The sequence below is a fragment of the Perna viridis genome, chromosome 8 (assembly GCF_037379345.1).
Source record: "Perna viridis isolate PV_CMFRI_1.1 ecotype Kerala chromosome 8, ASM3737934v1, whole genome shotgun sequence".
NCBI classification, from domain to species: domain Eukaryota; kingdom Metazoa; phylum Mollusca; class Bivalvia; order Mytilida; family Mytilidae; genus Perna; species Perna viridis.
In genome coordinates, this window is record NC_142452.1 from 26,827,292 (window position 1) to 26,852,351 (window position 25,060).

Here is a 25,060-nt window from a genome sequence, read left to right on the forward strand (position 1 = left end):
ACATGTGGATATTTAGTATAATGATAATGACTAATTCTTATTGTTTTGATGCTTTGGTGATTTCTTTATCAAAAGCAGCAATGCCATTAGATTAAAATGTAATTTCTTCTAAATCCAAATTAAAATAAAAAAGTAATTCCTTAAATGTAGTATTTTGTATGTATGACTGACAATGTATACACTATAGCAAAAAAATATACCATCTTACTGGATATAAGCACGTGAACGTATATTGTAACATGGCTGAGGCATGAGTGCGATGAGTTGCCTTTAAGCTGATAAGATAATCATCTTTTTAATTTAATTTTGTATGCATTTATTTCCCAAAAAATATACAAACAATACTGTAACATGTAACTAAACAAAATGGCACATCAGATATGAATAGCTTCTCCCTCCTAATAGCACATTGAGTTTATGTTATGAAAAGCACGCACTATGATCCACAATATATGTGAACTGGACCTGGCAAGTCATAATAACAAGGTCTTCAATGCAGGTTTTATACCATGTACATCGTACAACTTAATGCACTCAAAACAGAAATAGACTCGAATTACGCCTCAAGTCTTATGTGGATCGAACTTGTTATTATCATTAGGATTTCAATTGATCGTATCTTTGAGACATTTATACTGCATGGTTGGTCGTGTGAAGTTCTGTGTCTCTATTCTGAAATTGTAAGAATACATTTATGTATAAATTATGGACTGAAATCCACGAATTACGGCTTAATTGAAAGAACTGTAAGTAGAAACAGGAACCAAAATTTAAAAATCAAAATTCAAATAGAGATTAATACTTAAGTAATTCATCAAAACAAAATACGTGTACATATAAGTCGATAAATCCAAAAATATATATACCTGATTTGGATCATTATTCGGTAAGGACAACTTAATTTTTGGAGATTCCATCTCTACGTATCTAAAATCCCATGTATAAGTCAATGCAAACGTAAGTATGGAGGCTGCCAATAACCACTCTGTTATTGTAGATAACAAATATAGACTCCTATGTGCTGCCTATGAAATTAAAAAAAGAACAAATATTTAGTAAATTTGATGCAAAAATAAGTATGTTCGAAATCATTTATTTAGAAAATCATAGAAACTAAACATAAAATGTTATTTTTTCTAGAATTTCGGTAGAAATCGTATAGACGCTTTTTTGCTACATGTAACTGTGGGGTAGTCGATGAGCATGCACAGAGCATGCTCAATATACACTTTCGCGAGGAAAATTCTTTTGTTCTGCCCAAGCCCTATCTCGTGGAAGTGCATAATGTAAATGCTCTTCAACTTATCACAAAGGGTCTATAGGGGCGTGGAAGAATGATGAGTGGAGGTGATGTTTTTTTCTAGCATTGATAGGCGCATCCTTACAGACAACACTGTCGGACTTGTCCTTTAATACGAACGAATGTTGAGACATAAACTGCATGTATATATTATAACATGTACATGTATTCCCCAAAACCGTTGATGACATTATGACATGAAACGCTCACGGAGTGCATATTCATGTAATATAACATTTTATGTGCATGTGCATTTGGTAAAACTTAAAATTTTCTGAAGCCAAAATACATGTGTACATATATATACATACACACACACACACACACACACACACACACACACATATATATATTTATATATATAGAAAGGTCTGAAAAATTCCCAACGATGTTTTAACTGTCAAATTTGCGAAGCAAATTTTTGGTCGTTCCCTCCGCGGGACTCGAACTCGTACCGCTGTGACATCTATGGCAACACCGCCTGAACATAGTCCAGCGTCCTAGACCACTCGGCCAGCTATATAAATATTTCATTTATTTATATTTGTCAATTTCTCATAGATTAATCTATAATTATATATATATCTCACCCTTGCTGGTTGAAAACCTAATTCTTTTTCTTTGATCTTGAAAAATATTTTTGATATTCCAACTGAACATATTTGTAAGGAAAGTATATATATCATTTTTGGGAAAGATCGAGAAGTTTATAAAAAGGCTTTCGGGGTTCATATCCCAAATTTATAATTATAAATTATATTTATAAAAAAATGAATTAATATATAATTTAAAAAGTGGATACGGGTTCGAATTATATGTGATCTGCACGTACAATGTACTGTAAGTGCACAAGTATCAGACCTAAAGCAACTAGCTCAATTCATGTATAAAAATGTAAACACACCTTTAAGTAAGCTCGGAAAGACCCCGATAACAGAAGTAAAGAAATCCACTGTAACAGAACGATTATACTTCTTTAAAAAAAACTAAAAAAAGTAAAATAACAACACAAAGGCACGTCAATGACCAACATCCACTGACTGTCGACATGCGCATGGGGTTATCCTAGTTTTATAAGGCCTTAACCATCCCTAATGTAGGTTAAAAAAATGAAATGAAACGACCAATACACAATAAAATTCATACAATGATACACAAAATTCTCACCATGGCATGTACCCTCCTAAAACTAAAATGTTGCTTTGTGATTTATATCTACGAGTACAAACTAATTTAATTTAGTTACTATTAAAGGATACAAGTAAATAAAAACATAAGTAATATAATGCTGTTTATAAGCTGTATTTTGGCTATGTATTTATGGCCAATGTTATTGCTCCGTAACTTCCAGGATAACCGTGTCTGTATAAAGCAGTATACTGTGCCTAAACCAAAGGCTAATCCTGCTCCTATGTAGTGGAAGACCTTCTGTGCGTCAGTCTAAATATAATAAGAATGTAATGTCTTGAATATCATTATTTGTATTTTGTTCTCGAAAACTAAAAGTAATGTACTTGTAGTAGACATATTTGAAGCAAATAAATTAAATAGCCTTAGTCCCAGAAAAGGCAATTAATGTCTCAAATCAAATAAACGGGAATTTTTTATTACATATGAAATAGTAATTTTGGCGATACAGTACGTTTGTTTTGCTTAATATGATACTATGTTTCGTTTCGTTCGAAGTTCGTTATTTTAAAATTGTGAGTACTTTTCAGTTGTGTACAGGTACATGTACAATGTAATCAGTTTAGATTTGGATTTTTTTTCGCCACGCACCCACCCTCCCAGTTGTCATAATTGACGATATTGTTTATGCTCTTTTGAAATATGAAGTGTTATGTTTTGAATGTATATATCATTGTTTGGCGGCTTATTGATTTTAGGGCCCGCATTTAGCATATTAGTGATATTCATTTTAGTAATAGTAATAGTAAACGTAATGTTTGTAATTATTAATTATTTAACTCATTTTAACTTGTTGCTAATTTCTGGCAAACAATAAATATTTAAATTTCATTTAATTATTTATGAGCCATAATTGCTCTGTCATTTTCTGGCTGTTTCTGTACAACTTTGTTAACTTCAAAATGTCGATACATGTAAGAGCTATTGACCTAGTATATAGGATGTGTAAATGGCGGAAATTTTGCAGTGCATTTTAGATTTTCAAAATCTATTATAATGGTCATAAATTGCCTAGTGTGTCTTTTTAATTTCAGTATCAAAATTGGCAATACTAATGCTTCAATGTGATATATGCATATAGTACCTGGAAATTCGCGACCATGCTGATACCTAAAGCTGATACTATCCCAATTATAGCCCCAGCTATGTTCACTCTCTGCCACCTTACGACATCATCGGGAAACTTCTTTTGCTTGAAAACCTCTTTTAAAAACCAGTATCTGACAATAACGTTCATACCGACTGGAAATAAAAGTTGGTTAAATATAGGTTTTGTTAATCCGACATATACAAAGAGAAGTAACTCTCCAATATCGACAAAGACTGTTTTCAGTCGTATAAATGTCGAAGTAATGTTTCGTTACAACGACCAGACGTGAACCATTTATAGAGAATGGGCTGCTCTTTTCTTTCCATTCCTATCTCTATTTTCTATCTCTATTTTCGTTTTGAAGATAAAAAGGTCGTCCCAAGAGATACAAAATCTGTTAGTCTAAGATACGAATAAAAGTTATATATGTACATAAATACCTAAGTATGCTTGTGTTATATGTAATATATAAAGGCGGTGTTCCGATGAATCCAATGTAAGGTCGTGCAAAAATTATACACCCCACTTAAAAAAAAAAAAACAAATAAAAAAAGCGAGAAAAAAAAAACACACACACACAAACATACATGAACACAATATACCAGTATCAGTTATACATTTGTTTCAGACTCGAGGTTTCGGAAGACAGCAGGGCCAGACATTGTTCAGGTACTTCACCCTCGATCTGCACAAAATTCAAATTACAACTACCAGGATAGAAATAAAGTCTATTTCGCTTAGTAACTTTGAATTAATGAAACGCCTTTCCAGGGCCGCACGTAAAAGAATAATTTTTTTTTCTAGATCACTTTGCCAGTGATTTGTGAAAAGTCTTACACATTCTTCATAACACGGATGGCATGAATGAAAAGAGTTTTTCAGTCTATTATTTAATTCATTCATCTTTCATCTGTCCATTTTCTCATGCAAGAAATTGTTAGATGTTTCTTTCAGGCAGATTAGAGAAGACATAATGTGTATGTTTCAATTAAAACAGATAGTAATATCTGAATGAATGAATATATAGCATGGTATGTGCCGTTATCTAATGTCAAAACTACCTGCTACTAATGTAGAGTATGTAAAATGCCATTCACTTTCTTAATGATAAAATGATAAATGGATTTCTCCTTCACCTAGTTTAAAAGAAATACAACCGGTTCGAATAAAGCAGGGAATTTTTGGCGCATTTGTTACTATTGCTATGTTAAAAAATAAAAACATTCAGTGTGCTTCGAATTCAATTCATTGCAATATCATATAAAATTAGCTTTCTTTCGTTGAATTATAAAGTTTTCGTTTCATGGTATACTAAACATTAAAAACATTTTTAAGACCGATAATTTGAACCAAGTAAAATAATAAAATTTCTCATGCATATTAACTCGACTTTAAAGACAATATCTGACTTAATTATGAACAATGACTGTTAAAATAAAGAAACGAAAATCCAATGAAAAACAAATTCCAAAATAAACTGTAAATATAAGATATAAAACCAAAATTAAAATTAACAAGTACTATCTTTAAAAAAAAAAGATAGCCGACGCTGTAAAATTTTGTTCCTTTTTTACTTCTAAGTTTATACATTTCTTTCAAGAAAATAACACATGGCACACGATTTTTAAGGTTCCAAAGTTTTTTTCCAATGCAATTCCAAACTTTCGATACAGATTTTTCGAACGCCACTAAGTTATTAGTATTTGGCCAATCGGAAAAAAAGAACTGCGATCAGTTGCGTTTCCATAGAAGAGCGTCCTTAATGTCAAAGGGTAAAAAGCGAAGCTATACCGACTGCTTGAAAAAAAAAACGCAAACGGTAACATCCTGCCCGGAATTACGTATCAACTAAAAAGCTCACCTTCAGAGTTTTTCGGTCTTATAATGTAATCTCGCATACGGCTAGATCATTTGAATACGCAATCCATATCAAGAGTCCACGTTCAATGCGGGTAGATTGTAGTTATCATGGTGAAGGAGAAATTATTCTGATCATGTTTATAGGCTATACAATGGGTGCACTGAACAAGCTTTGGAGGATAACAGTAAATATTGAATGATGAAAGTATTCTAGAATTAGCTATAATCAAATCTCTGTATGTCTTGTGTCTTGTGTTTTCAAGAGCGATGCAATTATCTGGAGTGAACTTCGTGCCCACCCTCTTGAAATATCTTTATGAATGCAACATCGACTTAACAGATATGTACTATTACTAGAAAAACGTGAATTAATGGGAGGTATTTTAAGAAGTGGAAAATAATTTAAAGAGTTTCTATTGATACACTCCCATTCAGACAAAGGGATGCTATGGAGATTTTCTCCTATCGTGATCATGCAGACAAAGGCTGTGTTAGGGATGGTGCTTTGTCGCACAAATTTATTGTATATTTGTATAAGCAGCGAGTTTACTTATTGTTAAGACAACAGTTGTTATGTCGCAAGTTACTGCGGTCAGTATACATTCATTTGGATAGTTTACAATTGAAGTACTTGTCAGGGCATCACCTTGCGGGGATGGATTCACATTTGTTAACGGATTGCATGGGTTCATAGAAAGGGGCGTTCCGGTTCCGGTTCCAGGCTATTATTTGATTGTTTTGTTGTAAAATATTGTACAAAATTATATGATATTTTCAATGAAAAGGGCTCCAACCCATTGAAACCTCCCCTACATTTATTTATGATCATGCTTGTTGTCACGATCCTGCACACTTAATAGCAAATTACTAAACCTGAATAATGTATGATATTGTCAATTCATTTGCTTGACAGTCTATTTACTATTTTACAGTGGCAATATCTTGTCCTGACATCACCTCTGTCGCTCGATTTCCGGTCTTCCTGACATCACCTCTGTCGATCGATTTCCGGTCTTCAGTCAAACGACGGGCAGTAGAAGTTTAAATAGATAAAAATATGTAGAATCGAGCTGCCTGAAAATGACTGAATAACATGGCTTATTCAGACAGGTTTTGTTTATTTTTTTGTTAATGCTTGAGGAGCGATTAAACACTTACGCATGACAGCTCCAATGTTTATCAGTTGTCCAAATACACATCGTTCCGGTGCTTCTTTAGCTGTGTGGCTAAAAAATATAAAAAGAAATAAAAAAAATTATACAACTCTTGAAAGTTATACTGTTATCAAAGTGTTATTTATATGCTGGTGTGCAAACTCCAACTGTGATATGAACATGTAAAGATCATTGATTATTTATCCTACTCTAAAAGTGAGACTTGAGGTGAAACAATGCTTGAATGTATATTGCTTTTAGCTGTAACACAATTCTATCCTTAAGTGCATGTGTCGATTCTTATGTTTTTTTTTTATTTGTTTTTATTTTTTTTTGTTTCAGGTAAGTTTTTTATTTTGCTTCGTGATATAAAAGTAAAGAAACCATAATTAAAGCAAAGAACAGGATATCCATAAACCGGGACAAAACAAACACTTCAATTCACCACAAAAATTAACTAAAATAGTACACACAGAAACAAAATAATAAAGGAAAAGACAGACCCACTGAAACCTGGGAACATGGCTTCGTGGATTTGTTGTAATGAAAATTGCTCATGCCTTGTGATTTTTTCACATCCTATATAGCAAAGCCTATTAGCGAGCGGAGTGACACGTAGTAAATTAGGAAGCTGTTCTACGATGTATGTCTGCTGAGAAGATTTTGTAGTTAAATAATCATGAGAGTCTTCATCCCAAGTCGACTACAAAAACTGCTATCAGTTTATCCTAGGATGCAAGAGAACTATGATCAAGCTTGATGAAAGTAGGACTCGTTGGTTAGCACGATGTAAGCCATTTAATTTGTCCTACACATGTAAAAATCAGTGAGGAGCAAGGTTCGCCAAAAGAAAAAAAATCCCCAATATATATTCATGGATTACTTCCTTACCTGATGTAGGGAAAGTCGGCCTCGACATGACCTAAGCTTACTGCGATAGCATACCTACAAATACCATTTAAATGTCAAACGATATTTCGATATGAAATGGAGGGATAATGTGTATAACGATGAAACTAGAAAAAAAAAACAAGGCACCATGATTTAAAACAAAAAAATAAAACAAGAAGAAAGACAAACATGCTGTATAATGTTTACCTTTCCAAGTACATGTACGAATATTTAACGAAATTTAATGCTTAGTTCTATCCCGTTTAGTGTGATCTTATTAAAGTGTTAACTTTAAATTCGGAATGATCGTTCCGTCACAGTGATAGAAGAGTGTCAGCTTTATAAATGATCTACCGCTTTAAATAGATTAATTATGTTGATAACAGAATAATAAAAAAGAAAAAAAACAAAAAACAAAAACAAACAAAAACAAAAACAAAAACAAAAACAAAAACAAAACAAACAAAAACAAAAAACAAAAAAAAAACAAACAAACAAACAAACAAACAAAAAAAACCGAAAAATGCAACATTCAACTTGCAACTCACGTGATGAAGAATGATAGTATAATCCATATGGCTGTTATAAGAGGGAGAACATAAAGCCTCTTCCTCAAACAAACAAGACAGGCAAAACTCATTATTCCTGGTAATTTTTTTTCTGCCTCTGTCCCTCTGTAAAGAAAACAAAATAAAAAGCGTTGATTCAGGATAATTATTTTCTTGACCTGTTCCACGTATACTTCAAACTGAACATCAGATCATCCTGTTTATACTAGCAAGTCGGAAAAATGCTGCTATTTCCTTTAAATTCCAATATGATTCAACATGATTGCTATTTTCCAATTATGCAGCTGAATATAACACATTTGAATAATGCCATGCTAGTTTGCAGTTTATCGTTAACTAACATGGGAATTGCTATGACGGATAATGTGTATATACGCTTAGGGTGGGTCAAACATGTCCATATAATGCATATTAATATACTAATATAAAATATACATGTAGCATAGTCCCAAACAGTTACAGTAAGGAAACGCTCTCGGACTCACGTAGGATCTAGGATTAGGTCAGAGCGTCAACAGAGCAACCCAGCCGCTAGTAGGACATACCTGACTGAGTTCTTCGGTCAGGTATCCCACAGGCTGGGTTTGGCTACCTCTAACAAACTACTAACATACATCTACTAACACAATCCACGCAAGGGGCGGTCGTGTGAGATCCGTAAGGATAGTCAAGACCGTAAAAACCACCAATCGTGAAAGTTTAAGTTTTCCCATTTCTAATTCAATGCTAAAACCATATACATGTTGACCATGCATATCACAGTACACATTATATATATGTGATTGCAATACTTGCAAGAGAACACAATACATACAAACTATCTGGAAAACAATCTGAAGGAAATTCTCTATGAATGCACCAAATTGAAGCTAAGCGGTAAACAATAAATAAGAAAACTAAAAGGGACAGTCCTAACAATTAAACATTAATAGTGCCTTACAGGACATTTATACATTGTAGACATGCTAAATTCCTGAAATATAAGTAAGGAAAGCACTTAAAACTGATCATTCGAAAAAGACTGATATGCTTTGATATATATTTCTAATTTTACTATGCAGATATCGTAAATGATTTAGATAACAAGGATTTTATTATGACATTAAAGTGTTTTACGTCGATACGCATCTCTCATTACATGCCCAATGGCCGAACTGACCGTCGGTCCACGCTAATTAATGTCAATTAGATACGTTTTATTTTCGACATATGTTTTTACACCCAAGGTACAAGAATGTCCCTCCGGTTATTCGTCCAGTCAAAGCATTTTGATAATTCCGCCATTATAGCATATTTTGTATAAATTTTACTTAGAGGAAACGTCTTATTCGCTGTCGGTACTTAATTTCTACGTACAGGGAACCTCATGTTCGGTGTCTGTACATAATGCATATTTCCGCATAACATGGAAATTTTGTGCTGAAATGTATATACCATTAATTTAAGAACACTTGAACTTTGTAATGGAAAATGATGGAAACCTAATTATAGATGAAGCCATTATTTTTTTTGGTTAGGGGGGAATGTGTGAAATGATTGTACACATTTGTTGAAAACCAGTGAAGATCATCTTCGTATACAGTGCAAAAGTCTTACATGCGATACGCGATATGCCATAATCTTAATCTAGAAATGAAATAACCTACCAATACAATGTAGCTGTGTACTAATCATGTATTTGGTCTGATTTAAGCTTCCTTAAACGTTCATATATAAAAAAAATAGATATAAATATATCACCACACAATACTCACGAGTCACTGGTTTGGCTCAAGAAACTTTCCATTGCAAAAAATACATGTATTTCAACATGAACATTTGTGTAACAAAATGCAAAAAGTAAAATTATACATGTATCAAAATAAAAACAACATTTTTATGACATAAGTATACATGTATTTCTAGTGCTCAACCATGTATCCGGAAAACAAAAGGAAACAAAATATACGTCCGGAAAAACCGGTAAAACAGGGAAAGTCAATTTTTTTTTTCATTTCCAAGCAGGCAATATAACAATGCATAGTATAACTATTTCAAGTGGATATCCTTTTAAAGCAGAATTTTACAGACACAAGATAATATGATCGGATGTTGTACATCATAGATTTTAGCGCACAGTCATCACAAATCGTCATGATCATGATATAATAAGGGCTGCATTTATACATATAACTTGAGAGCTATATTACGCAATTTTACGCTTATATGTGAAAGTTTGCTCTGTATAAAACAAGTTCTTTTTATATTCCTTATTTAGACAAAACAACCTTTACGCTTGTCACCTTTCGGATTTTACTGTGTTTGAATCGCGTTTTAAAGACGACATTTATATCGTTCTTTGGAAATGATCATTACTCCAAAGAAAATAGAAGAGTGTCAGTACAGGATAAAAAAGTCATGTAAATTCTGTTACTTCCCATGTTTTTCCTTCTACACTGTATTTTTCAATATGGAGCTACCTTCAACCCATAATACACGCATTAACAACGGTTTTTCAACATGTTTACTCTACATTACTTCCATCAATTTATTTTTTTTTCATCTTCATCGTTTTCTTCAATGAGGCACCTTCACCACCCATACATTTTAACTTTACATCTTCATTCAGAAGAGTTCCAATCAATTGATTCATTATGCCAATTATAAATCTTGCACAGTGCGTCCCTGTTTACTATCAATATCTTACAGGAAAATGAACGCCTTATCTTAGGAAAAAAGTTATATTTAAATATCTTATCAAAGTTAAAAATGAAAGTTACTTGTTTTATATATAATTGCGGATAAATTTTTAGTATCAGTGTTCTATGTTTTATTGCTTGATAAGAATTGCTTTAGTCTTTTTGATCTCGTGTTTTGTTATGCTAAAACTGAACTAAACATAGATTGAATCAATGATATCACACACAAATTAGCTATCTATGATATATAGTTATGCCTTATTAAATTTTTGTAAATTTCATTAACGATTTGCATCCACCTTAACTTTTTTTTAGTTGCAGATTTTTCGGTTACAATAAATGTTGTTATATTCATGCATCAGTTTTTATGTGCCCTGTCTTATTCACGAAATTGAACAGATGCGTTCTATTCTTTATTCGTTCGACAACCCTTTAACATGAAGCTGTAGAGTCATTTAGTAACAGTTGTAAAATAGAAGTAACATCATATATGACAAATGACGTAAAACTTTTTTCAAAAATAGATTTCTACTAACCTTATAAACGTCAAAATTAAAGAGCTTTAAAACACTTATAATTATCCGAACACAACTGTTAATGAATAATTAACATGCACTGGATTTCCAAAAAACAGTGCCTATAAAACGCTTTACAATAGATTAAAAAGTAGAGCACCTTGTAGTACTACGTTTTTCAAGTTGAAAGACCAAAGTAGCCCCAGGTGACTTTTTTATCAATAAGAAATCATCTCCAATAATTATGTCTGTCACATTTGTCACGACGGCGACACATATTGCGACAAATCTATCACAAATTACGCCCAATATTTGCATAGCAAGCTACTTTTTGGAATTGATTTATGCACATTTATACAAAATGTATATAACAGAAATCGAGTGAACATAGCGAAAACATCATGTATAAGAGCGTTCCTCATGAACAAAGATAACTTTCACAATATATATATATATATATTAGAATTATTATATATTATAATTATTATATATTAGAATATTAGAATTTATGAGCATGATTGCATGTGAAAATGCACAGGAAAGTACAGTTGATGTACAGAAGATGTAAATACATACATCTATGTACTGTAAAAGTGTTATCGTGTTTTTGGTGCATTACAGCTTTGTACTTGTTTACTGATACTTTATGGAAGAGACCATGAGACGATGTAGGTGTAACTTAGTTACGGCACATTGAACAATAAGAGACACAAAAGCTTACAATCAATCAATTGTGAAACAAATGTTCAAATGTTTTATTTTCTTTAATTGACCCGTGATTGAGAGAATCGATTCTTGATTATTATTCATGCGTTTATTCTTTATATTTGTCGTAGGGTTCGACAAAAGTTTCAGGATCGATTGATTTCATATTTTTTTTATGATAAAAACCTTGATTGAAGATGTCGATTTCTAAATGATGTTCATGTACTATTTATTCTTCTTCCACCACATCATGCTATCATGCTAAGTGACGAAAAATATTTCAATAATTTTTTTTTACATTTAAAATGTGGGTAAATTTTAAAACTGAAACACGGTAACTCCATTGTATCATTGTTTTACCATCGACTGGCCATTTATGTCGCATTGGTGTACCCCGAGCGATAGATAAATTGGAGTTTCCGTGATTTATTTCGGTTCTAGTTGGACCAGTTTCTTCATATTTTTGAATAGACGCAGCCTATGAAACGAAATGTTGGTCACGAATTAATCACTTTTTTTGTGTTTTAAAGAGTTTTGAAGCACGTCATATTAGAATTCACATTCTATGGCAGAAAAATAATGAATTATGACTGTTGTGGACGTAGAGATATAACTTTTGAACGATAACAGTCTTCTGGTCGAAATCTGTTTAATCATTTGTTTTATAAAATCACACTTGTCTTAAATATAAATATATCATAATTGTTTAAAAGGATTTGAACATGTAACGAATGACCTCTTGTCCTTTATGACCACGAGTTTACTCTCCTTTTGAAGGTCACTAAAAACAGGTTTGGTGGCATATTTTCAATGTATCAATACCTGTCCGATTCTTCTATAAACACACATGTATACTTGAATAACATTCTACTTGCTTTATTGGGTATATGATGTTTATATATAAAACGTGTGGAATCGAACTTGTCAACTGCTTTACATGTGTTGATTGTGGCATCAATATGACAAGATAGGATAAAACCTCTACTTACAGGGTTAAATTAATACAGGAAAACCGTTAAATTCACATTACCCTAACATGAAAGTAAACATCTTGTCATGTAATAAGCCACAATTGATATAATCAATCAGCGACAACGATTGTGTAGAAAGAATAAGGTCTAATAATTTATTCCCAATTAAAGTAAAGTATCCTTTTTATCTATTTCTTTTTCACAAATAACTACATTTTTATTTTTAAATATTCTCTTTATGAAAACAATTTTCTTTTCACGACAGGTTCTGCTTAACCCTTGAACAGTTTATACTACTTGTTACAGTGTTTTAAATTGCAATTTAATTATGTAACCTATAGTTAGACATGACTTTTTTAAATGAAGAATTAAAGTGCACACGATTTTCAATAATTACGGCTAATACTGAAAACATTCCTATCTGTAAAACTGCACTAGCAATGAATTTTTTTTACAGCAAATTACATATAATTTAACCTCAAACGTGAAAAAGGGGAGATTGCCTCATAAATGGTAAAATTAGCCTGTAACTTTACCTACTATGATTTTTAGATAAGTATGCTTAAAGCGATATCAAATAAAAGTTTCGTAACTTACATGTTCGAAAAGTTGTCTTTATTTTACATCAGTACCATATTTTTACATGAATTCAAATATGGATTGAATAGGGAATAATTATGGTTAATTATCAACCATAACTACGAAATGATTTTATATACAGATGATGCACTATATCAAATCCTTTAAGTTCAGTATATTAGGCAAACGATGTAATATACTGATATAACATTGAAATATGAATAATTATCTATCACGATCTTTGACACCTACACTTATAAATTTATAATGTTTATGTTAAAAACATATATTTTGTTAGAGTTGTAAAAAAGATATGACACTAGATAATATCGTGGTTACATCTATATCGATTATTTATGAAAAGTATCCACTACCGTAACACTACATTGTAACAATGTACCATATGTACTAAATGTCCTCAGAAATAATGGAATATCAATTTGATATATGACCCGTGTTTCATAAAAAAAAAAATATTTAGAATTGACATTTTTCTTCAAAACATTTATTTCATAATTTCAATTGATTGAGAATTTGAGGAATATCTCAAATGGTTTTTTTTTTATTAAACCTGGCCTTGATTTTTAAAAAAAAAATTATTCAAAATACAAATACATTAATGATAGAAATAATTTGGGATGAACTACATTGTAAATAGTTGACGAATCATCTGTGTATTAATACTGGTAGTCTTTGTCATTATGTGCCCCGTGCAGGTCCAGGTGTTAAAAGAATAGGCCTGCAGCAGCGCTAAGCTTGTCGTAAAAGGCGACTAAATAGTGCTCAGAACCCTAGCCGGGGGCTAGGGCGCTCTGCCCACAGAGCAACTGGGATGTGTGCCCCAGGTGGTGGAATGGGGTATCCCTAGCATGTTAAATGCTGGGGTTGTCAGGCTATAATGCGGGATGTGTGCCCCAGGTGGTGGAATGGGGTATCCCTAGCATGTTAAATGCTGGGGTTGTCAGGCTATAATGCGGAAAACCTGACCGCAAACCATAGTGGTGCACCGTGTTGGGAAAGATGCCACGTTCCTCGCACGTTAAAGAACCCTATTGTGGTATTCTCCCGGAGTAGAAACCATAGGGCTCCGCCACAGGAGGCTAAATTGTCCGACCCTACCCACCTCTCCCTATTTCTAGTGGCAATCAAAATTTGTCGACCCCATTGTCTTTGTGTCCCATTCTTTTTTCATTTCATCTTTTCATGTTCATCGTCTGAATATAGCTGAAATATTGCTGCTCGGACGTTAAACCCCAACAAACAAACAAACAAACTTTGTCATTATGTACGTGGTCTAGAGGATCGAAATTTTTACTGGAATGCATATTATCATAAAAGTTAAATATTTGATTTTAATTGCCCTGCATCAGTAAGTTGAATACCAGAACAAAATACAGATGATAATAGAGACCATATTTTAATTTATTATAGGGGATATCTAAAATATTATAAGTGTTAAATAATAATAATAAAAAATACTTTTAGCGACAATTACTGTAATATTTTGACCATCGTACAAGTAATAAATCGAGACCGAATTCTCTTATTAACAGTCCTACCTGTTTTGATGTTTGATTGAAAATAATTCCTTTTTCGAAGACATTATATAACCTTTTATTTACAGCCCACAAAAATGTTAATCTTCAAACCAATTCCGTGGTCAGCTAACATCCAGTAATTAAAAAAATGTCAATTTCTACCTATGAACATTCATAAAATTAATGACAAACGGGTTACTCATTGATAGATACATAATTTGTTGAGTCAAAGTAAAAATATTATGATTACTTAGTAGGGTTTGTAAAAATAAACGTAATATACAAATGCAAATTTATGCGACGCATGTTTTGCTGCAGTTTAAATTCCATTTTTTTCTACCTAATCGATTTTTAAAATATTTTGTTGAAAAAGAAATTTCAAATAAAAATCGATCACAGAATATTTTAGTTAGCATTAATTTTATAAGGTCCTTGTCCGACTAAGAAACATGCATCATTAAATTTTTCTGAAATAGGTCAATGACATATTTGTTTTTATTTTTTGAGGTACGGTAGGTTGAAAATATGAATTAATTCTTGTTTAACAGAGAATATGTTATGATTTATCCTCTATTAGAAAAAGAGAATGAGAGTGCATTCTAGTGAACTTCTCCCTTGTTAATTGTAAAACAAATACTAGGAAAAAACTGTAAGTGTGTTATCTTAAATATGGAACCAATAATAGAGGTATAAGATCTGCATTTCCTTGAACACACACACACATATATATATATATATATATATAGAAAGGTCTGAAAAAACCCAACGATGTTAAAACTGTCAAATTTGAGATGCAAATTTTTGGTTGTTCCCTCCGCGGGACTCGAACTCGTACCGCTGTGACATCTACGGCAACACCGCCTGCACAACGACCAGCGCCCTAGACCACACGGCCAGCTAGGCTTTATATAAATAAAGCTTTCGCTGGCCGGGTCGTTCCTCCTCGTAGGATTAATCTAGGGCAAACAAACAACGTAAACTATACGAAACAAATACTTAATATTTAACTGTTAAGTTTTTATTGAATTAAATATGTGCCTTATAAAAATATTTATAAGATTAGTAAATTTAAAGTCCATTTGTTGCATATAAATGTATGTCACCCCGATCCAAAGTTCAAAAGGATATAATTCCCACAAAATTCAGTAATCATCAATTCCTGATAATATACACAATAACATATCATGTCCTAACTACTCACTAAGTTTCTTTAAATTTGGCGTTGTTATATCCGAGGAGTTTCGCTTACAAAGTTATGACGGACAGTCAGACAGACAGACGTACACATACTGAAAGGGCATAAATATGTCTCACCATCAAAGTAAAGAAGATATCATTAACAGTCATACTGCGTATCATTAGGTTTACAAATAATTTACCCTATTCCGATAGGAGAAAATAAAACTTTCTGGCATCGATTTAAATTTTTTACGATTTTTCAACTGAAATAGGCCTTCTAATATATATTTGTATCCTTTAAAATTATTTGATAAAAGGTAACATATAATAGAGATTTGTGTGTAACACTAGTACCCATATGTGGACGTACATAAAAAAAAACAAGCCACCAGTTGTATTGAAATTTGTGACGATAACTTAAAAACTAATTTCATGCATTGAATGTTTAAGTGGCATTTCGATTACTAAGTAACTATTAACGAATGGAGTTTTATTTTACGAAAGTCAGTACCGTGTCCTTTGGGAAATACAAACCTTTTTTTAATGACAACGGTTGTGAAAAGCACGGGATAAAACGTAAAGTTTATATTTAGTATTAATCATTGATTAAATACTCAACTTCATTCATACATTTATATAGAAGTAAACAACTTTCGATTTACGCACATACTGTATCTATCCAAATAAGTATAAAACTTTAAAGTGGAATCTCCGATATAATATATTTACATTTCGTACGTGTAAATGACCATTATACTAGACATTACAAATCTCGTGATTCGTTCATGTGTGCTAAAATTCTACCGACCGCTCTGTTGGAAAACTTTTAAAAAAGAAAAAAAATGCGGATATTTTTCGACTCTTTACCCTTCCCACACAGTAACCCTACGAATACGATTCAAATCAAGGTATTACTTTAGAGGATTTATCTCTTCTGAAGTCATATCTGGTATATAACACTTTTTTTCTTCATGTATTTACAATCAACACTACCCGGGTTACGTGTATAATTAAATTGTGGAAAATCAATGTTATAAAAATAAACCAAACGTCCAAATATCAATAACAATAACTTGTTTATGGTAACTGGAATTTCTGTTCAATAAAGAACTATGATAACTCAATACAAAACAACCGATGCGTGTTAATATGGTATAAAAGTTTGTGAAATAGCACATTGAACCTATGATCTTTACATTGAAGTTTAAACCACCATTACAAATATATATATATATATTAATAGAAAATAAATGTCTAATAAGGGGACGTTCAGTGTTAGGTCCCGGCAAGGTTCGCGGGTTGGACCCCCCTTCCCCACCCACACACTGTTGGCTTAAATGCTGTTAATATTTACCAAGCCTTTTAAATAATTAGAAAAGATAACCTGATATCCTTATTTTTGAAATTTATTGGTAAGAAGCACTTCTTAAGAAATGATTGAACCGCCACTAAAATGATAAGAATATACAAATGTAGTTTCATCAAGTTATATCACCTTCCATTCATGTATACATTTTGTACCAAGCATGCGTTAAGAGGTCCATAACCCAATACAAACGATAACGTATGAATTAAGTTTTGTTTGCATTTTGTTTTAATCATATGCAGTAAGAATACAGATACCTTAGCGGGTCTTGTTCCTCGGTTATGTGACAATCCATGTTTGAAAAAAAGGTTTTCTGTCGAACTTCGAAATAATGCGAATAGCAATTATATTGGAAAGTAACCTATATAATCCATGAATCTATAGGTACATTAACGACAGAAGTTAATCCTCTTTTTACATTTCCTATCATTGTTTTGACACAACAGGGAAGATATCATTCTTAAACATACACTTATAATTAGATAAAGAGTCACGACATACACAACTACATAACTATTGGTCTTGATATAGAAGAATTTAAAGGTTTTTAATGGATTATGATTTGTACAATTATTCACATTACTGTATCAGCATAATTTTTTTCAAACGACATATGGTTTATCTTAACAATCATATTGTTTCATCATAATAGCCATACGAACTAGACAGACTGTTTGCTAAAACTGAAAAACAGATTCACTAACAGCAACATATACTCATGAACTGGAATTGAAAGATTTAAGATAGGTGAAAGAGTAATCAAGGAAACAAAAGTTATAGCGGTAATCAAAAGAATGTAATCCAGGGACAAAGACCAGACATGGAAAACAGACACACAGAACATAGAACATAAAGTAACTAAAATCATACATACAAAGTAACAAAAGCAAATGAGCAACACGGACTCCACTGAAAACTGGGAGCATGGACCAGGTGCACCGGATAAAAAAATAGACAGGTGAAAATAGATGAAATACGATCGGTAGAAGAGTAACAACAACATTTAGTTGTAAAGAAATATAATAAATGTTATCAATATTCGTGTCAAAATCATACGAAAATAATTTGGAAAATCAATATCGATGGAATTATAATACAAGCATTCTGAAAATTTTAACAACTGATATCCAGGTACAATGCATCACACAGTTTGAAGTGGAAGATAAAATGTCTCTAATCAGATAAGAGGAATATGTTTCACATTGCTTCGAAAGCCTTGTTCAAGTCATTCTGACATTTATTATAATTATCAATACATTCATCAATTAAAAATGAACTTTGATAAGCATAACAATTCCATAATATTAATGATTCTGTAGCTACAGAACGAGCCCCAGGACAACATCATACGCTTATTTTTGACACGGTGAAAACAAACGTTATAATGGCTACAATCAACACAAAGGGGTTTTCACAGCAGACGTCACTGGAATATTTGTATTCACATTCAGTATCAGGACTGCAGGAGACCACTTCCGGTGCATACCAAATCGTACGAAATAGCAACATTGAAGGTATAGCTATAAGGATTTCAACCGGAACTGTCCTGTCTCATATCGGATGTACCATAGTTGTACACTGTGACGCAAATGACAAAATTTATGTGCGTACCCATTCTACTCTCCAACATGTTGGAGATATTGTTAACGACTCAAACGGATGGTCTATGTTCGCTGGATGGCTTTTATCGAGATAATTGTACAAAACTCTTTTAAAGTCAATTGTTTTATTCATTTCCCCATTGGTGCTTCTACAAACTGAACCATTTACTCAGCATTAAAACAATTTCTAGGTGAAAGAAACAAATCGAGCCTCCGGTGAATTTATAACAGCTTTCAAGTGAGACCGGGAAACTTTAACTTAAACGTTAAAATAATTTATCAAAAAGTAAATGCACAATATGTCCAATACAAATCAAACTTAAAACCTAATCAGTCACTTATTCAGATATAACCGGGAACTAAATACAAAGTAAATTATTCAATCCTTAAAAGGTTAGAATTACTTTCTGACGCAGAACAACGGACGGACAAAATAAAATTATTTGATCATATATCTAAATGCATTTACCATGTCCGAACCATGCAGTTGTTTTCATCCTTCCAGCTTTATTTGTTTTGTAATTTGATATTTGATCATATTATTTAAATTTTACATGGCGCGACCAACGATATTTTTTATTTCATTTCGACCAAAAGTATCATTAACCTTTTTTTTCGTATATATTTTTCATATAAGTTCGCTTTGGGGTTTACGTGATGACGAAAAAAAAGAAGAAAAACACAACTTTTTCAATTATAACGTCACGTTCGTAATTCGAAAACGACACAGTAAAATAATTTTCTAGTCGTCCGTATAACGTTATATGGACTGCAAGATATATCTGAGGAAGTAGACGATTGAAATCTTTATAAAATAACATGTAAACTTATATCAAAATGTTAGTCAATAAACATCATTCATTACAATACTTCGGAGGCAGTAAACAACTTTTTTTGGGAAATTCACTAATTCCTATAAAACGATGATGTGGATTTTGGTACAACAGCTCTATCTTTAATTAACAAGTTACTTTACCTTTCATGGATGGAAAGGTATTACTGCCTGGTAAGATTTTAGTTAACCAATTATATTTATTGGTTTAACATAATACTCCGAGAGTCTAAATGTTCTATTTCTAGAAAGAAAGCATTGTTGTATGGAATGTGCTTCTTTACTACAATTTGAAAACATTACTCAAATGAACTTATGTCGTTGTTGAATAAGATTGAACTACAAGTATATAGTCACATTGACCTTTGCGTAATTGTATATTATACAGTTAAAAAACCATTTCAGGTTTAACATTGATTCTTCAATACACCCAAAAAACTATACATTTCATTTCATATTGTTCTTGCATGCTATAACAAGATTGTAGTAAAGCACGAGTTGCTTATACCCAATAGAAATAGATTAGAAATGGACATAGCATATAAATGTACTTAAAAAATAAGTGGTACTAATTGTAAAAGTACATTTATCTTATCTCTGTTATAGATATGAGCGACATAAAGACATTTTTCACATGTGCAAATTGTATTTGAAGTCGATACTTGAAATAGAAGAGACATTTATTTTCAAAAGACGTCGTATTAAATGTTTGGTCTAACTATATGACACATAGTATATATATGGCAGTTTTATGTGAAAATGAAAATGTCTATACAACATCGGAAAAAAAGCATGACAACATATTTTTGGAATTTTAAACGTCTTATGTTAGTTGAGCCCTCACTGCTGCCTATGTTCAAATACATATGATTGTACATACCAGCCAGTTCCTCTTACAAGACACCCCCATTCGATATAAAAAATATTTATAAACAAACTAAGCCCAACACGTGAAAGTTGTCCAACCTAGTGATAGTTGACTACATAAAGTCAAAACATAAAGGTTTTATTAAATTGTATAATCAAACAACTATACACGCATTAAGATAATTACACAATACTTTTATAAATAAACTTAGGAAAATTTTACCGTAATCGACATACTTGTCAATGGCAAGAACAAATTTTATGTATTGTTTCTATTCATAAAATGAATGAAATAAGTAAAAACAATATATCAAAATTGCAATCTAATCCTTGTTGGTGTTTAAAAAAAAGCAATTAAAAAAAATATCACACAAAAGAAGTACTTTCCTTTATTTCCGTACATATAGTATATCATAACAATTATAAAAGAAAGTAATACAATATAGAAAGAATGAAGTGTTTTCGCTTACCTTCAAATACCTTCGACGTCTATCTCAAAACGACTGCCACCAAACAGTCTTGTTGAAATTTCAAATACGAAACTGATGGAGTGTTTAAATAAAAATACAACTATCTGGCAAGTGCATCGGCGCAGTTAATGTCATACAGATCTAGATAAAATGATATATTCTAGCTTCCTCTACAGACTTCACGTAAGATTAAGCTACAAAACATTCAAAGTATTATTTTCAAATACAACTTTTGTTTTTAAATACTGACATTGAGCATTTATATTTTTATTCAAGCGATAAGTACTGTACTTAAGTTTATATACATTTGTATATATCTATTATAACAAGATGTACGAAACAGGAAGCTTATAACTTCCCTTATACAACGTTATATAGACAAAATATTGTTAAATAGTGATTTTAACTTAGTTTATTTCTACTTATTAAGTACATGTTCGTACATCTTACTTCAGAGGCTGGCCAATGATGTTGTCAATTCACTTAAATTTCCTTTTAAAAAAATATGTTAATACCTTCCTTGCGAAAAATATAGTAACCAATATAATTTTAGACTGACTATTATGTCCGGAATACATAGACCATTCCAATGAATAGAAACTGCCAATGCTTTTTTTTGAAAAAATAAATCAAATTGGGGTTCTTTTATTTTCTTTTAACATATCAAATAGCTGTCCACAAAAGAATCGGGCAAAATTTTATTCTAAAGCAGGTAACATCATTTGATTTAGGTTGTTAATGAAGCACCATTGATGTTTGTTAGTGATAGATAATTGAGGTAGAAAGGATAATAAGACGTGTGGGCAATTAAATGATATCGGCCTGCTTAAGGATATGAAATTACTATCTATTTTTTTTTCGCCAGGTAATAATTTCGGAACCATTTTTAATTCACTACGCTTTAGCATTCTATACGACAAATTAAGAATCAAAATATGCTAGCTTTCGACGCAGAATTCATCACTGCTTTCTTGGATGAACTGCGACTTAAGGAGGCAGACCTAGGGTAAGGGACGCAACTCTTACAAATCATTGAAACGTTTATTTTCACCATTTTACATCATCTCATGTAAGCATCAAAGTAATTCAGACTGATTTCATTCTGTTTCAAAGGAAAGCCTGAAAGGCTTTGGTGAAATTGAATACGATACAAACATATCATTGATTTCTCTTACCTGAGGTCTACGTCCATAAGTACATGTCGTAAAACATACCCTACATATAAACATGTAATACATGTACAATGTAATTAAATACAGATGCGTGTTTCAATGTTAAATTTGCAAATATTTTTCAAGACATGTTTATTCTGGCCTAAAAGCTTATTCATCGTAAATGTCAGAAGTATCTCAGTATCTTATCTCAGTAGACGTGTATTTGTTATATTTGTATTTGTTTCTTTACCCCCCCCCCCAAAAAAAAAAAGGATTTGGTACTACAGATATAAATATATACTGTATTATTTTAATAATTTCTCAGGGGGTTACAGTTAAACCTGTCGTATTTTACATCTGAATCTTTAGGTAAATATTTGTTTGTCCTACTTCGATGAATTTCTACATTGTATGTTTTGTTCATCTGGCTCTGTTTGTGTCTGATGAATATTTTACCCAGTTTTGCATATTAACCTACTTTGGTGCACTTTGCGCATTGAGCAGCCAGGCGGTTTATGAACAAAAATGTCCAAAAATTGGTTAAGCGAGCATAGCTTGGCCAAAGTTAAAATAGTTCTTTTAATTTATTTAATTTTTAATCGATTAAAACCAAAATTAAGATGTCAAAGACTTTACTAGTTATTTGAATTGTGGATTGTGAACCGATCGACGTAAATTACGTCACAGCTTTCGTAATGAAATGAAAAATAACATATCGTGCCCAGATGAGAAACCTATCATCTAATTAAATCATATATTCATAAATGTATCACTACATGTATTTTTTTCAAATCAAAAATTGAAAAAGGGCACCTGTTTTCAACTTCAGAGGTGCGAATTATGCAACCCGAATGTGAGAAACAATGTTAACTTCAATGCATAAACGTTCAACATACATACAAGGGAAATCATCTGCTCACAGATGACTATTTTTTCTTTTTGATATTGGTTTGCCATTCCATGGAACATGAATGTACTCAAATAATAGTCGATAGGTTAAGCTGTATATGTTTGTGTATACATTAGTATTAATGTCATCCTTTGACATTCTGATAAAAAAATAATGAATTACATTGTACGTTGTTCGGCACTCAATTTGTTTCTACCTTCTTTTTAATTTTGTATTTCAAATTCGATACACTTTCTTGACTGTCTTTCTAATTATAAATACCTCATAAAATAAATTTACTCATTGACTAAAAAGTTCTAAATAATATTATAACTCAATATGAAATATTACTGTATTAACCAAACTTGATATTTCACAAAGCTGTTATTTCTCATTCAATTATTTAAAAAAATATTAAATTCAATTTTAACTCCAATTTTGTCAAATCCATAAATCAACAATTAAAATGTTTCATAACTTAGATTAATTTAAAATATGATTGCATGAAAAATTGCTTAATTTAATCAAGGTTCATGTTGGCAGATGATACCAGTTAACGCGATTTCACTGATGTACGGCTCCGGTCTCTCAGATAAACTTGACAGGAATATAATTTTACTTCTCTGTAGACTGCATGGTGTCTCTTTAAGTGAATGTAAGTGAAAAAAGGTCATGCTGCAAAGAACGACGAAATTATAACATATTAATTATCTCTACGGAACTACTTTTAACCATTATATCAAACGTGCTGGTTTGCACGTACACAAGCAAGCTGCATAGATCCTGCATAGCAATTTACTCACCTATTTCTCATAGTTTTTATTTTCATTGGCATGTATAGAGCTTTGTCTCAACATCTGTTCACTATGATATAATCTCAATTAAATATCGATAATCTACAAGTAATAGTGCATATTTCAAAACGCAACTTGAACACCAAGAAAAAGGACATGCACGTTCTTATTTATTTCTCTTTTTTATCAATTTTATCCCCAATGTGCTTAATTCAGTGACCATTTGTTGAGGTTAACAAACGATAAAAGTTTATAACCCATTGATTTGTGGGTTAGTAGAACAACCCCTATTAAACATTGTAAACAGGTGTTTCTTTGAACATAATTGATATAATTTATGACATGTTACTGCTGTTTGTGTTAATTTTATCTTAAGCAAATTGAAAAAGCACTCGCTAACTGAAAGTGTTAAAACGATGTACAAAATGCGTCTGTAAAATAGATAGCTTTTAAAGTATCTGGAATATCAGATTGTAAAGATAAGAAAATAAAAAGCCCACGTCTAATGCTAATTTGAATTTAACAATAACTACTTAGGAAACTTACAGTAAGACGTTTTAATTGATATCCTAATTCTAATTGTTGTATAAACTGTTCGACGGTTCTATGCATACACCGTACTGTAGAAAACGTTTTATCCTTTTTTATATACTTTCTTTATCTAGAACACTTTGGGTTTGCGATATAATGCACAGTTTTCTGCATTTTTTGTACCTAGTAAAAGGACATATTTTAATGTATCCGTTTGAAACATTCAATTTCGTCGTCTATATTATTTATTTGTCAAAAAACATACATGCGTCTCCATATTCAATCATTTCATTTGCACCGTCTACTTGGAGTTATTCTTCTTCAACCACTGACTCCAGT

At 31.8% G+C, this 25,060-nt stretch overlaps 1 protein-coding gene across 6 annotated transcripts; it reads right to left on the reverse strand.

Annotated features, from left to right (window-relative positions):
• Positions 1 to 292: 292 nt before the first annotated feature.
• Positions 293 to 21,589, reverse strand: LOC148610034 (DNA damage-regulated autophagy modulator protein 2-like). 6 transcript variants are annotated; one of them, XM_088541940.1, is made up of 10 exons: positions 17,841 to 18,068; positions 16,240 to 16,327; positions 8,032 to 8,157; positions 7,484 to 7,537; positions 6,597 to 6,664; positions 3,573 to 3,730; positions 2,560 to 2,740; positions 1,891 to 1,952; positions 867 to 1,025; positions 293 to 672 (listed from the first exon to the last, which is right to left on the reverse strand). In XM_088541940.1, the coding sequence occupies exons 3-10, from the start codon at positions 8,121 to 8,123 to the stop codon at positions 631 to 633; spliced, it is 816 nt and encodes a 271-aa protein (XP_088398066.1). In that variant the 5' UTR covers positions 8,124 to 8,157; positions 16,240 to 16,327; positions 17,841 to 18,068; the 3' UTR covers positions 293 to 630. The 6 variants fall into 6 exon arrangements, with proteins under 6 accessions (XP_088398066.1, XP_088398065.1, XP_088398063.1 ...); XM_088541939.1 differs by lacking the exons at positions 16,240 to 16,327; positions 17,841 to 18,068 and adding an exon at positions 21,354 to 21,589; XM_088541937.1 differs by lacking the exon at positions 16,240 to 16,327.
• Positions 21,590 to 25,060: the final 3,471 nt, after the last annotated feature.

Excerpts from the sequence above, each read along its gene's own strand:
- LOC148610034 (XM_088541935.1), bottom strand. The coding sequence starts at position 15,103 with ATGTCTTCGAAAAAGGAATTATTTTCAATCAAACATCAAAACAG. Across the intron at positions 8,158-15,059 it reads TCAATCAAACATCAAAACAG|AGGGACAGAGGCAGAAAAAA; the intron begins GTAGGACTGTTA and ends TTTTCTTTACAG. Across the intron at positions 6,665-7,483 it reads GCCGACTTTCCCTACATCAG|CCACACAGCTAAAGAAGCAC; the intron begins GTAAGGAAGTAA and ends TATATTTTTTAG.